The sequence below is a fragment of the Miniopterus natalensis genome, chromosome 7 (assembly GCF_054644295.1).
Source record: "Miniopterus natalensis isolate mMinNat1 chromosome 7, mMinNat1.hap1, whole genome shotgun sequence".
NCBI classification, from domain to species: domain Eukaryota; kingdom Metazoa; phylum Chordata; class Mammalia; order Chiroptera; family Miniopteridae; genus Miniopterus; species Miniopterus natalensis.
In genome coordinates this window covers 6,034,211-6,049,285 of record NC_142087.1, presented here as the reverse complement: position 1 = coordinate 6,049,285, position 15,075 = coordinate 6,034,211, and the positions used below count along the sequence as shown (strand labels likewise).

Here is a 15,075-nt window from a genome sequence, read left to right as displayed (position 1 = left end):
GAACAGAGAGGACTGCACACGGAAACCCACTAGAGTTCTCAGCCTTGAAGACTCAGCTGAAGAAGCCTCACCTCCCCAGACAAGTTTCCTGGCTGGTTAGGTAACTTCCCACATGCTGGCTCCTCCCCCAAACTAGGAGTTGTTTGAAGCAAGGATTATCATCATTCCAAAGCAATGTATGCACGCCTACTCTGCGGGGCACTCTGGCGCATCTTGGTATGCCCAGTGCCTGCACATAGTGGGTTTCCCTCATCTCTTCTTAGCATTTGCAGCTGACAGCTCCCTTCTTGAAATGCTTTTCCATTTGACTTCCACAGCTCTCTTGGTTCTGCTCTTGCTGCTCCTACTCGGTCTTTTACTGGTTCCTTCCCATTCTCCCACCCTCTCTATACCGAGAATGTCCTAGAGCTTGGTCCTTGGACCGATTCTTTATCTACATTTGCTTCCAAGGTGATCTCCTGCAGTCTCATAGTTTAAATACTGATGGCTCCTAAATCTGTATCTTCAACCTGTATCTTTTCCTATCTTCAGTCATATATCCAACAACGAACTCAACAGCTCTGCATGTCATAAGCATCTCAGACTTAATGAGACCACAACCAAATTCCCAATTTCTCCTCCCAGATCTGCTCCTCCAGTTCAACTCCCAGCTTGTTAAAAGTCATCCTTAATTCCAATCTTTCTCTCACACCTTATGTCCATTCACAAGCCCCTTCAGCTCTACCTCCAAAATGATTTCAGAACACATCTTCTCTCCTGTACGGCCAACTGTCCAAGCCACTACAAACGACTGCCTGATTTACTGCAATAGCCTCCTCACTGCCCACCCTGCTTCCCCTTCCCGTTCCTAGTCCACACGCAGCAGCAGCCAGTGCTATTTTAAAAGGCCAGGTCTGATATCATGTCTCTTCTCCAACATCTCCACCCCAAAATGGTTCCCTATCTCCTCAGGAGCCCAAGCCTTTAAGGTGGCCTACAAGGTCCTCTCTGATCTGTCCCTGCCCTATGCTTCTGTGACCTCACCTGCTTCAAGCCAGGTATCTTTGCTGTTCCTCCTGCCAGGAATCTTATTCCCCCAAATACCCTCATGGCTCTCCCCCTCACTTTCTCCAGGTCTCAGCTCAAATATCACCTTATCAGAGGTTTACCTGATCACCCCAGCCCTGACTATCCCCAATCCTTCTGTCTCCATGGCACTTTCTCTGAGGACAAGGATGTTGTTCTGCTTACTCTTCCATTCCTAGCACCTAGTATAGTGCTTCTGGTGCATTAGGCTCTTGGTAAATGTGCTGAATACGTGAATGAATGTTCAATGACTAATTATTAAAGACACATGTCAGGATGCCCCTCTTCAAAATTTATTAAGAGTATAAATTCCTCAATCCACAATCTGAATCCATTTCCCAGGGCATGTAAGAGAAAGAGTTCAGTAAACCGCACTCACAAAAAGTCGAATGTCCCAATGAGGGACACATATTAATATTCGCCCAACTGTGTCCGAACAGAGCAAGTTTTAGCTTTAAGATTCATGTTTTGAGGAAGATACTGAGACGTTACTACAACTCATTCCTGCAAATCTGGAATGCCTAAGCTTTCACCGAAGTTTGGATTTCTTCAACAGGTTCCTTGGACACTGGGACTTGGTCTTTTTCATTCTGACACCCCCTCCTCACAACTTAGTATGAAAGGAATGTGCATCATCCTTCATTGTCTGAGGACTGTTATGTTAATACACAGAACTAAGCAAATAACCAGACGACTGGTTTGAAAAGCAAACCGAAAAGGACTTAGAGACAGGAACCATCTGAATTCGAGTAACATGTTAAGACCATTTGCTCCATTACTTTGCAGTAAAAAAGGTGAAGCAAGACAGGAGTTATGGAGGTGAGGGTGGGTGGTGGGTACAGTCAGCTCTAATGGCCTAGACCAGTGGTTCTCAAAGCGTGCTCTGGGAACCCACTCTTTCAGAGGATCTGCAAGTTCAAAGCCATTTTCATGTTAACATTTTTTCAAACTCATTGTCTCACAAGTGTAGTTTTCCAGGTCACATGACAGGGAGTGTCACAAGAGACTAAATGCAGAAGCAGACATGAAAATCTAGCTGTCTTCAATTAAGTCAAACACTAAAGGGATTTGCAAAAATGTGAAACAATGCAACTCTCCTCACTAAATACTTTTTGTTTTGGAAAAGTTATTTCCCAATTTAAAATATTACTTATATTAACATAAATGGATTTATGGATTATCTTTAAAGTAATATATATATTTAAAATTTCTTGGTTTTAACTTCTAATATGGTAAATAGTGATAAATATAACCCACATAAGCAAAAGCTCTTTGGGATCCTCAATTTATAAGCACAAAAAGAATCTTGAGGCCAGAAAGTTTCAGAACTGCTGCCTTAGCTATATGAATAGTGCACCTTCTCCTAGCATTATGAAACCCGTTACAGTTCCCAGTGCTGTGATGGAAGGCATTTTGCTTGAACCACGGCCTTCAGATGTTACTCAGTCTATACTAAACCAGTAACCAGCAAGGGTCTCTCACTACTTAGGTTCAGGGTTTTTCCAGTATATACCTTTCCCACCTCTCCCAGTTATAAGTCCACCTATTTGTAAGCCCAGATCCCACTGTCATGAATCAACCCTGCAGACAGCGGGATGTTTGAGTAGAGAGTAAAACTTATTTTGTAATCTAAATAAAACAAACTTTTTGTTAACATGGTGCTAAAATGGCTGAACAGGTTTCCACTAAATTCGATGGGTATGCTTAGGATGGTCTGAATTAAAATAAAAGTTAGGTGGCACATGTAAAATTCACTTTGGAGCCATCTGAAAAAGATAGGGATTCATCCTACAGCTGAAATTAAGGACAGATTTTATTTTTTATCAAACTTTGGAGAGTATTTCACGATGGTTGACCAGAAATACAGGATACAATACATATAAAATTCTCTTATGGGGCTGCTGGGGTAGGAGGGCAGTGCAAAGAGATAATATCCAGTCAGGGCATTTGAAACTGAGGTATGAGATCTACATTACAAGTGACTGAAACATGGCATATATATTAAAATGAGATGAAGACACATACTAGTTTCAAATATCATAACCCCTCCCTCCAACTGAAGCAGCCCACTCCAAGCTGCTGCTTCCATGAGAGACGTCATGTGACATGCCCCAGGATGAACAGCACCAGCAGGGTTTGCTTAGTGATGGCTAATGATTCTCTCAAACAACACAGGGCAGCCAGCTAGTTTATTCATACTGAATCTAAACCTTAGATCTCTGGCTTAACAATAACGTAAGAAACCTGTAAAGACAATAAATTTTGTGTTAAATCAGAGATGACTTAAATCAGTCATAGAAGTTCTAATATTCTGGGCCGGCAACTACAGCATGACAAATGTTCAGTCCAATTACAAAACCACATTGCATTTTCCTTGCCCGCCAAATCTTTAACAGATTTGAAAAATGCACCGTTTTACAAAGGCTTTTAAAACATGTACCCACTGCTACCAGTCAAGTAATTGTGGTTTCTTCATCCCCCAGGAGCATTGCTAAGTGAAAGGGCTTTTTCTTTAATCAGCTTGCCTTGGTAGGTGTGTAAGAACTCAGAGAACAAGTTTAAAGAATGAAGATGAACAGATGCCAAGTAAAGTTTTTATTGCAAGCACAGTGAGCAGATGTCTTCTCACACAAAGTGGTTGCCAGGTCTGCCATTAACTACATCTCTCTGACAACCCTTCATTGGTTTAAAGCATGTTAGTTGGCTTCTTGCTATCAGGTGTACATCATTTCTGCCATGTGGGACATTTTCTTGGGAATATACAAGTAATATTCCATGTAGCCTGACAGGTCCTCAATGGTCACGTCATCCACATAGACTCGAGCTTGCTCAGAACAGGAGCGGGGGGAGCCAGACAGAGTTCTGGTGTGAAGCGACTGAGAGTAGTCCTCAAGAGTGGATCTTCGTTCTGGGGCCAAGGGAGGAACATTCTGCAGGCCTGAAAAGGAATACACCTCCATATCATGCCACCTCTTACACTGGCACTCCTTGCCCAGGCATGTACATGGCTGGCCCTGGTTTAGCTTGGAAACAGATTGAAAGTCAGAGAGATCATTGGCTTTGAGACTTGCTTGGGAGACTTGAGTAGCATCAGAAGAGTCTTCCTTCTTACTCTCTGACGGCAGCCTTGGAACCGAAGTTCTCAAAGGCTCAAGAACTGCCCCTGTGTGATTAGTATCGAGAGAAGTAGAGCATTCTCCTGCATTGAAGTCTTTAGGGGTTGAAATTCCCAGCCCACTGCTGCCGTCAGGGGAGTCAGTCTGGACTTTGTGCTTGAGCTGGCTGCTGGAAGAAGACGCTATTGTACTGCAATGTATAAACTTTGGGGGATGAAGGACAGGAGACTTAGAACGTCGACGACGCTGGGTTCTCATTGCTCCTCGTGAAGACTTCCTTGTAGAACTAAGAGGAAAAAAATGTACAGGAAGATGTTGGGATACAGAGCTCTCCTAAACAAATTCTTTATGACAGTTGAAAATCTGCCTCCTCCCAGGCTTATGAGTCTAAGGTCAGAAGCTTCTCCCAAAGAGCTGTGCCTGCCTCCATTTTAAGTTGCCTATGTCTCTGTGTCTCAGAAACGTCCACATCTCCATATTAGCCAGCTATAGAAACAGGAGAGGTAAAGGGTGGTTTTTACCTGCATTTCTTGAGCCAAACATTTAGTGCAGAACACCCGCCCTGTCCCAACCCTTGGCTCAGGAACTTGTGACCCAGAGGGTCTGGGAAGCACCCTGCACAGACAACTGAAACTGATGCTGTAAAAACTAAATGTTTCTATGCCCTGAATTCAGCAGCTTCAGTACCACTGTGACGCTAATGCTACAAATGGCCACTATGCCATGATCACTAAACGGAGCAGCAGGTTTAGGATTCATGTCTATCACTGATTAACAACAGCTGACAGACTTAGACTCCTAAAGTTTTCAGATATTTGGAAATATCAGATAAACTATATAACTGTTAAGAAAATATTTAATAAAGAAAAGAACAGAGCAAAAAAGGGACTCAAAATTGCCAAGCAAATTTGAAAACAGAACCAAATAGAACTTTAAGAAGTAAAATACTTTATATTTGGAATTAAACAAAACTGATGGGCTAAACAGCAGAATGCATAAAGTTAAGGAAAGAAATACTAAATTGGAAGATAAACTTAAATTATTTATAATAGGGGTCAGCAAATTGCAACCTGTGGGCCAAATCAGGCCTCCTACCTGCTCTGTACAGCCCACATTGCTCCTGTGGGCTAGCACTGTGAGCCAGTGTGTTCCCCTTTGCCCCCGTTCTCCCCTCCACTCCCTGCACCTGCCTTCCTGGCCAGCAGACATGACACATCTCTCCTTAGGGCCCATGCTGGCTACTATTTGCATGTTGAGGTCCTATTGTAGGCAGTCACTGGGCACTGAGAAACAGAATCTCAGTTTGAGCATCTGGCCTGTGCCAGGCGCTCTCTGGAGGAGAGAAAGGCATGCTAGAATCTGGGTACCACTAGGGCAGAGAGTAAAACTGACCCTGTCACTGTCCCCTACCTACCCATCACACCAGTCAAGTCGTTTCATCCCAAAAATGTCTCAGCATCTTAACACAAAGTGTGTCCTCCAGCCAGGATAGTACACATGAGGAGGGCAGGGCAGGAGTTTTCTCACTTACGTAAGTACCTACCTAACATCCTCAAGATCTCACCTCTTGCCCTGCAAAACCTAAAATATTTACTATTTTGCCCTTTACAAAACAAGTTTGCTGACCCCTGACCTAGAAGGCAGGACAGAGACTGGAGAGTTGGGAAAAAGTAACAGTTAAGAGAGATATAAGACTAAGATGTCTGGAGTCTCTGAAAGAAAGGCTACAGAGAAGGAAAGAGTGATTTTTTAGGAGATGAGAGCTGAAGAACTGTCTGAATTGATGAGAGAATCTACAGATGTAGGAAGCACACTGAAGCAGGACTAATAAAAAAAATCAGCACTGAGACACGCTGAAGCAAACTGCAGAATACCAGACCCGAGAGGACCGTAGGAGCCACCTGAGACTTGACAGATATTTCCAACTGAACAACTAGATGGAAAGAAAGCTTTTCAATGTCAACATGGAAGCCAGAAGACATAGAATAACACCTTCAAGTGCTCAGAGAAAATAACTACCAATCTGGAACTATGATTTCAGCTACATCAAATTAGGTATTTCTTCAAAGAACAAGGATGAAATAAAGCCATTTTCAGAGAAATCAAAGCCGAATATATTTACCAACAGAACATGTGCTATACAACTCCAGGGGCACCATTAAATTTATTCTATGTGGAGTTCTGTAACACCCTATTTGGCCCTATTTGGTAATAAGACCTTTACTAAAGGAACCTCTGAAGGAAGTACTTTATGAAGAAAAAAAGTGATCCTATGGAAGGTCTGAGATATAAGAATGGTAAGAGCAAATAAAGTGTAAATGAGATAAATCTAAACAAACACTGTCTATTTAAATAATAATAAAGTTAAATAAAACCTAATTTGTGAGACTAAAAAGTGACAGAACTAAAATAGCAGACAACTATACCACGGAAGTCAGGTCAGAGAAAATGGGTTTTAAGGAGAAGGGTTAAATACTAACTTATGTCTTTGTTAAACATGTTTGGTAAAATTTCAAGGTTAACTACTAAAACAACAGAAACAAGGTATACAATTTCCAAACCAATAGAAGGAAAGCGGTAGGGGGAAAAACAAACCCATTTCAAACAATTTTTCTAAAGGTGAGAAGAGAAAAGGGGGGGAAAAAAAGTATGACAAATAGCATAAAATAAAATGGCAGGAACAAGTCCAAATGTATCAATCATCAAAATACATGTAAATGAATTTAAGCAGTTAAAAAGTTATCAGATTGAATCAAACAAAACAAGCCAGATGCACTTGTGAGACACACCTAAAGTGTTAAAACGCAGAATGACTGAAAATACTAGAAAAAGATACACTGGGCAAATACTAACTAAAAGGCAACTGTATTAGCTATATTAATTCCAGACAAAATAGACTTTAAGACAAAAGCCATTATGAGGGATGAAGAATGTGACCATGATATCTCAATTCACCACGAAGAAAACATTCTAAACTGTCATGAACATAGGCTGTATGATCCTACAAAATAGCCTCAAAATACATAAAACAAAAATATAGAGCTTAGGGGAAAACAGGCAAATGCACTTCCATAGAAGAGATTTCAACATACCTCTCAATTATTGATCGGTCAAGCTGACAAAAAAATGTATTAAAAAAATTCAAATAACACATTTAAAAAGCTTAATTTAATGGACATATATGGAACCCAAGAATTAGAGAAAACCCATTCTTCTCAAACATAGAACATTTATAGAAATTGCCTATGAACCAGGACATGCAGCAAATCTCAGCAAATTCACAAATGGAAAGAATGGGTCTTCTCTAAATGTTGGGTCCTGGGTCCCGTATTATAACATACCCATTTCTGAATACATGGGAAAGAAAATCCAGTGACATTTTAAGGTATTGACATAAAAATCATCTGCAAGCAGCAGCTCTTACCCATGCCAACTATCTTTAGATGCACATGTGGTTTTAGGTTTGGTATCGTCTGCTGCTGTTCTGACTGATGCTCTGACACTCGGGCCTTCTCCAACAGACAGAGACGCTATGGACCTAAAGACAAGAACAAAGTTTACTGCTACAGAACTTACTGCTCTCACCAACACAAAGAAAACTTGTTTTCTTTCTAGTTTGAGTTTCTCAAAAATTGTTCAGGTTTCAGTGCAAATTTTCCTTCTAAACCTAATTTAGAGAATCCCTAAAAAACCCACTCTTGCAAAATCACAAGCCAAAGAATGATTCTTAAGTATAACCAGCAGCAGGATATAAATAGACTTTTAGGCTGTTTATCTGGGGCAGATCAGGCCTTATGTCCAGGGAGAATGCTAATGACACTGACCACTTATTTTACGTGGGCAAACCAGAGCAGGAAACTAAGTTTAGGAGTAAAAACTTTAGGAGACTCAAACTTACTTGAAAATGAATACATTTTCCAATATTATACAACTTTTAGAAAAATATACTAATTTTTACAATAAACTTGAAATATTACTCAGAATTAAATCTTAGCAGTTTGAAATTACACAAAGTAATATGGATTCCCAGTAAAGATGAAAAAATTTAAAAGAAAAAAGAATCATTTATAATCTCATAACCCAGAAATTACCAACATTAACATGTTGCATAAATCCTTTCAGACCTTTTCAATACACACACACACACACACACACACACACACAGCTTCTATCACACATGCTATGTATGATACTGATAAAAATCCCTTAGAAATAGAAAATCTACTAGAGTAAAATAAAAAGATGTCCACCAAAATATAACTAAAAATAAAATGTAACTGGTAATGATTTAAATGTCCAATAACAGAAAATACTGTATTATATGAATTATGGCAGATTTATACAATGGAATATTAGAAATTTACTAAAAATTAAGTGTATAACCCAAGCCAGTTTGGCTCAGTGGTTAGTGTCTGCCCACAGACTGAATGTCCCAGGTTTCATTCCAGTCAAGGGCACATACCTCGGTTGCAGGCTTGATCCCCGGCCCTGGTCGGGGTGCATGGGGAGGCAACCAATCAATGTGTCTCTCTCACATCAATGTTTCTCTCTCTCTGTCTCTCCCCCTCCCTTCAATTCTCTATTAAAAAAAAAAAAAAATCAATGGAAAAAGTATTCTCAGGTAAGGATTAACAAAAAAAATAAAATAAAAATAAATAAAAAATTAAGTGTATAAAGAACTTTTAGTAACATGAGAGAATGCTTATAATATTAAGAGGAAACAGCATGGATAAACACCTATAATATATTATGATCTGAACTGTGTAAAAAAAGCATATGGTGTTATATACATATACAGGTCTAGACAGTAACAGTGATTATGGTGAAATGTGATGTTTACTTCCTTTTTTATTTTTGTGACTTTTTCTATAATCATGTATTATTTTAGAGTCAGGTAAAAAGGATTATGTTGTTTTATAATAAATATATAGAGATTTGTCTTGATAAGACAAATACCATTAGAAATCAAAACCTGTTGAACAGGACCATACTAAATTCCAGGCAAGGCTTCCTTAGTTTATGAGTCAATACCTCAGATGTCCCATTTGTAAGTCAGCAACAATATGAAATAACTACAAATGTATGATACACTGTAGAAGTCTTATTCTGCTTAGTCATGGTGATGACTCACCCCTTCTACTCTTATTTGTTCAGTTTTCTCAAATGTTCTCCACTGTTCCTTCTCTTTATATAATTGTACTCAAAGCAGATCACATGCTACAAATATATATTTGGCCATATATTGTGCAGATATTCTGAAAGGTTATTTAATGTTCCAAGTAATTTTTAAGGGCACTAAAACAGCTTAATTTTATGTTCCAACTTCTTAAAATACCAGGAAAAGAATCTGTGTATCAATAGTCATTTATATAATATAAATGTATAAACTAAGAAATTTATATGTGTATATGTGTATATGCAGCATTCCTAGTACTTTCCTGCTTTAAAAAAAATTATTTCTATACCAAAATCACGAAGGCATACACTATGACCACAATCTGGAACTGCTTCTCTGCTTTATTTCCATTTCCCCAAATGGCTTATAAAGTACTGATCAATTTTAATGGTAAGATGACCACCATATTGGAAAAACCACTGAGAGGAAATAGATACTTATTAGAAGTATCATGGAAGCAAATGTGGGCACCTGTAACAGCTATTACACAATTAATATATTTAGCATAAATCAGTCAGTTAGTATAAATCTTCTCATTTGGTCAGCCAAAAGAGTGTTACCAGACAGCTATAACAACAAACATCTATTTAATTTTTACTCTGTGCCAGGTACTGCATGCATTTCTTCGTGTTGTTTTCAAGGTACCATATAAAGGAATGGTTAAGAGCACAGGTTCTGGAGACATGCCGGGTTCAAATCCGATCTACCACTTCTTACCGATGTGACCTTTAGCAAGTAACTTAATTCATCTGTGGCTCATCTGTAAACTGGAGTAACAATAGCATCTATCTTCTAAGTTGGTAGTGAGGATTAAATAATGTGTATGAAGTACGTAAACTAGTGTCCAGGGCACACTGAGTATTAAATTTTAGTCATTATTATTATTACTTGTTGTGGAGTATTCTTCTCTGAGTTTCCACTATTTGGTTTCCATTCATGAAAAGAAATATTCTTAAATCCATTACAAATTTGAGATTCTTCTGGCCTGGGGCAAAGAATGGGGATCCTGCACAAAACATTTTGCAAAGGGTGAAATATTAACATTCAGACAGCAGCTGGTCTGTAAGTGCTCTAATTAGTTTGGCCAAAGGGTCCAAGATTATTGATCTCTGTGACAGAACCCTAATGAATAGGTTTCCATAGTGATAGCCTCAGCAACAAAGCCCATGAAATTCACAGTGCCTGCACAGATTTCTATTGAGGCAATTCACTTTTAGTGAAAAAGACTGATTTCTTAGAGATATATGAGGAAATCCTTAATGGGACACTGCTTGATAATGTTTGATTAAAAAGAGAGGGGGAAAGCCCTCCTCAAAGTTAAGGAAAACCAAATCATGGAACCTTGAGGTACAAATGAACTACGACTTTTCAAAACTTAACAGAAGAGTTTCTTTTACAAGTAACACACTGCAGTGGAGAACTTGGTAGACTGTCACATAACATTTATATCTTCTACAAATGAGAAATTTTAGTAGAGAAAGAGCTCTTCAGATTAAAAGGCTATTTAAATGTAGTGAATAATTCCCAAATAACATATCATATATTTAATTACCCTGATGCATCCACTCTTAATTTCTTGAAAGCAGTTTGTAGGCTCTCCTCCTCTCCATCCTTGGCTTCGGATTTCATTGTGAAACTTTTCACACTACTATGATGTTCCCGCTAATACTAAAAAAGAAAATCAAAATGAGCACAGTGAAAAGAGATGTTCAAAAGCATACCTTTTGTTAACATCTTTATTGCTGTTACTATTACTACAGATACTATTATTGTTTGTTGGGGAAATGGGGGTGAAATTTCTATTTCTAAAAAAAAGATTCAGTATAGATGATTAAGAAACTATATATTCTATTTCTTATGTTTATTATGACAGAATTTAAACTGCCCAAACATTTGATGCCCAGATCCTTTTACACAGTTTTGGAAACAAGATCACCTAAAATATCTGTTTAAGTGCAGTTTTTAAAAGGGGAAAAAAATCTCTCCAGTTGTAGAACTGTAGAAACCTACAGACAAAATTATCTTTGCATCAGAAATAAATAGCCCTCTTGTTCTTTAAAATGCTACTATTTATCTAGTCTAACCCTAAAAATTCTAGTTAAGTATAACTTCATGATATATGGCAGCATTTCTCTAAAGCAATCCTGACCTAAATATCATTATTCTTATCAATATTCATACCCAGATTTGCAAGCTGTTCCCATTGTTAAAGCAGGATTACAAACATGTTTCAATGATTACTGATTATTCCACACTCTACCTATATGGTTGATACCTTCATTTTTTTTAATAGCTTTGAATATTTTATTACAAAAGAGAAAATAAATGTGCAACTCAAAAAGATAAGAACAAACTAAGCCTTCCCTCCCCAAGAAAGGTAGGAAGTAAAGAAAAAATAGAAATTATTGTTCTATAGATGAGCCTTTGAATGATCTTCATTTAATTTTTAAAAAGCAAAAAAAAATAAAATAAATAAATGATCAAGTTCTCAATTTCTTCCACCCTGATTATTACATTTAAACAAAGAAAAGGGGAAGGGGGACCAATCAAAGCAACAAGAAACACAACTGAGAAGTCTGTTAATAAATTCTTTGAATCTAGTTTCCCAATTATTTTTTCACTCAGGGTAAAATATTAGCTAATACCAAATCCTGAACAAAAAAATAAACTAGTATCTATGATATCATAGAGAATCAGAAAAATATTAAAAAAACAAAACAGAGGATGGAGTATTTTTTAAGCAAAAGATTCACTTCACCTCTTCTGTATTCCTAACCTGCTACCCCAGACCCCATCCCCCTCCCCCCTCAGGGACTCTCAGAGAGAGCAGTGCCTCTCTGTAGAGCCTTGGATCCTCTCTGATTCCCTCTCTACTCATTTCTCAGGGGTGGGTTTGATGTTATTGTGAGACCTCTAATATTCCAAAGGTCAGGGTGTCATAATATGCTGAATATAATGTAACCACATAGTACCAGTGGCAGAATAAAGAAGCAAGGAATCAAGACTATTAGTTTATTAATTTATGTATAGAGGAAGGTATTCTATGCAGATATCTCTGGGGAATGAAACACTGAACACTGAAAGTCTCAAAAGAACTCAGCTAGCTTTCACCTCAACTTAAGACAAAAAATTTAAATACACTCACAACATATATTTTGCTGGTTTATTTAACCAGTATATGAATTTGAGGAAACATTATCAATTCTATACTTCATTGGTTTCTAATTCTTCTGAATTTAGAAGAGGATTCTTTCCCCACACACACACAATAATGTCCTATATTCTAGGGAGAGGAGTGAGCAAAGATCACACTGTCATATTTTTAAAGCCCCACTGCACCTAAAAGAGTGCTAGCGTAGGTTTGTAAACAAATTCTTCCTGCTGGCAGAACTAAAATCAGGTTTGACGTATGGTTTTCCTCAATTACTTTATAACCAGTCAGTCAAATGCTCACTTAGACTAGTGGCCTTTATAGAGAAATCATCTGAGCCAGTCTCCCCAACCCTGCAAACCCCACACTAACCCTCTTCCGCCTCTCTGGAAATCAGTACATCGCATCTAAACATACACTGCTGAATTCTATAGGCAGAAATTCACTCCTTCCACTAATACAGGATTCTTACCATGGGCTTAAGCACTAGACTGGGTGCTAGGGATATCAGGGTGAACTTGACACACACCAGGGCTGTGAACACCCTTCCCGCAAGGACTAGAATCTCATTCCTGCTCTAAAACTATGCTAAGAAGCTCTATGCCCAGATATGTAACTTTTAATTTTATAGTCCTAATTTAACAGCACTAAAATGACCTCTGGATGTTAATACAAACTTAGTTAACATTCTTGTTGACACACTAGAAGTTAAAAATCAAAACAGACCAAAATAAAAACTGGATGCAGACTAAAACTTTGGGAATGAAGTTCCATCTCAACTATTTTCAGACTTCCAGCATTTTGATTACTCATCTTTTCTCTCAGTTATATTACCCCTGAGCAAAGACAAGGGTTAGACATGACCTTAAGAGCTAAATCACAGCATGTCTGTCATTTACAAAAAGTTTACTATGCTGCTCTGTATTCCTAGCTTACCATTCACTCAAATCAAGAGTTCTAGGACAAACTCTGGGAAACATAACTGGTTTGCCCTTCTTCATTAACATTAAATTTGTGGGAGACTTTCTTGCTGTTTTCACAGCCCTGACTTTTTGAAATTGAAGAATCCCCCAAAAGATCAAACTTTCAAAGGCCTATTAGAAGTCACTTTGATTGTTTTAAGTCAAATCACACAGGGCAATTTATGCCTCGGATTTTCCCCAACCTTTCAAAAATGACAAGCAAAATTCTTCCAAGTTCCTCCATCAAAAGGGCAAATTTCTGGTTTTCTCTGACTTTCAACGAATACCATGTGTCAGAATCTTATTTATATCTTGAAATTTTAAACAAGACCTCTTTCAACCTCAAATCTAGGTCCAAATGTCCAGGACCCTGGAAAGACCTGAGACAGAATAAAGGATCCGTGAGTAAGCGTGTCAACACAATGTTAAAGATTTAGAAACTGTCCCAGCCCACCAGGGTGCACGGAGTCCGGGAAAGAAAACCCTGTCCAACAATTCCCGAAGTCGCCAACAAGACTAGGTCGAAACGATTGGCCCCCGGGACAAAACAGTCACACCTCTCTCAACACACCCACTCAACCCCTACACGCTCCCTGCTAAAGCCAAAGCACAATGTTCTTCTTTTCACCCAGAATCTGGGTTGGTGGCAGTTAAACAGGATCAGAAGGAAAGGTCAGAACCCAGCGGGGCTCGGAGAGTGGGAAGTTATCAAGGAACCCCCAGCTCTGGGCGCCCCGGGGTCTCCAGCTCGGAGGCTGCCCCTCCAAGATACTCCACCGGCCAGAATGAGAGGTTTGAGTCGGAAGGAGGCGCCAAGGATGCAGGAGGAGGCGGGAGTGGAGCCACAGAGGCAGCCAACGAGACTGGGGCTCAGAGACGAGCGGGAAAGGGCGGGAAGGGGCAAAGGGCGGCTGAGGAGGGCGAAAAGGGGAAGCTACGGCCCGGCGGGAGAAGGCGGAGGAAAAAGACGGGGCGGGGGCAGCGAAAGGAAAGGAAGGCGGGACGGGGCGAGAGCGGAGCTCGGGCAGAGCCAGGCCGCAGCAGGCGGAGGAGAGGCCCAAGCCCGGCCGGGCCCAGGGAGTCCGCGCCGGAGCACGACGCGACGAGAGGCGGGCGGGCCCAAGGAAATCGCCCGCGGCCAGGTCGGGCTCGGGGCCCGAGACGCGGTGCCGCGGCCCCTCCCTGTCAGGACTCTCACCTCCTCGCTACAGGGACTCTCCAGTTACCCAGTGCCGTCGGTTCAGGTCGTCGGTCCCGGATCGCGGAGCCTGACTGACCCGGATCCAAACCCGCGGAGGGGGCAGCCCGCGCCTCCGAGTCGCACTGCGCCTGCGTCACTCGGGCACGCGCCCCGCCCTCTGTTTATGCTCCTCCCGCCCCAGTGACTCGGCAGCGCCGCCAGCGGCGACTGCGCAGGTGCGGAGCGGCGGCCGCGCCTCTCAAACGCCGCGCACCCGTCCCTCTCAGAAGCACGTGCGCCCTACGTCATTTCCTGTTATTCTCTTTGCTCCCTCCTCCGTGCGCAGTGGGCTTGCTCTGGACCGGATTTTGGGGCGCGCCTACTTCCTCCTCTGTCAGGTGAGCGAGTAGGCGTCGTTCTCCACA

General features: G+C 40.4%; 1 protein-coding gene across 2 annotated transcripts; it reads right to left on the bottom strand.

Annotated features, from left to right (window-relative positions):
* Positions 1–3,237: 3,237 nt before the first annotated feature.
* OSER1 (oxidative stress responsive serine rich 1) lies at positions 3,238–14,777 on the bottom strand. Of its 2 annotated transcripts, XM_016219399.2 has the most exons (4): positions 14,669–14,777; positions 10,910–11,025; positions 7,606–7,719; positions 3,238–4,467 (listed from the first exon to the last, which is right to left on the bottom strand). In XM_016219399.2, the coding sequence occupies exons 2-4, from the start codon at positions 10,984–10,986 to the stop codon at positions 3,780–3,782; spliced, it is 879 nt and encodes a 292-aa protein (XP_016074885.2). In that variant the 5' UTR covers positions 10,987–11,025; positions 14,669–14,777; the 3' UTR covers positions 3,238–3,779. The 2 variants fall into 2 exon arrangements, with proteins under 2 accessions (XP_016074885.2, XP_087674851.1); XM_087818725.1 differs by lacking the exon at positions 14,669–14,777 and having other exon boundaries at positions 10,910–12,015.
* Positions 14,778–15,075: the final 298 nt, after the last annotated feature.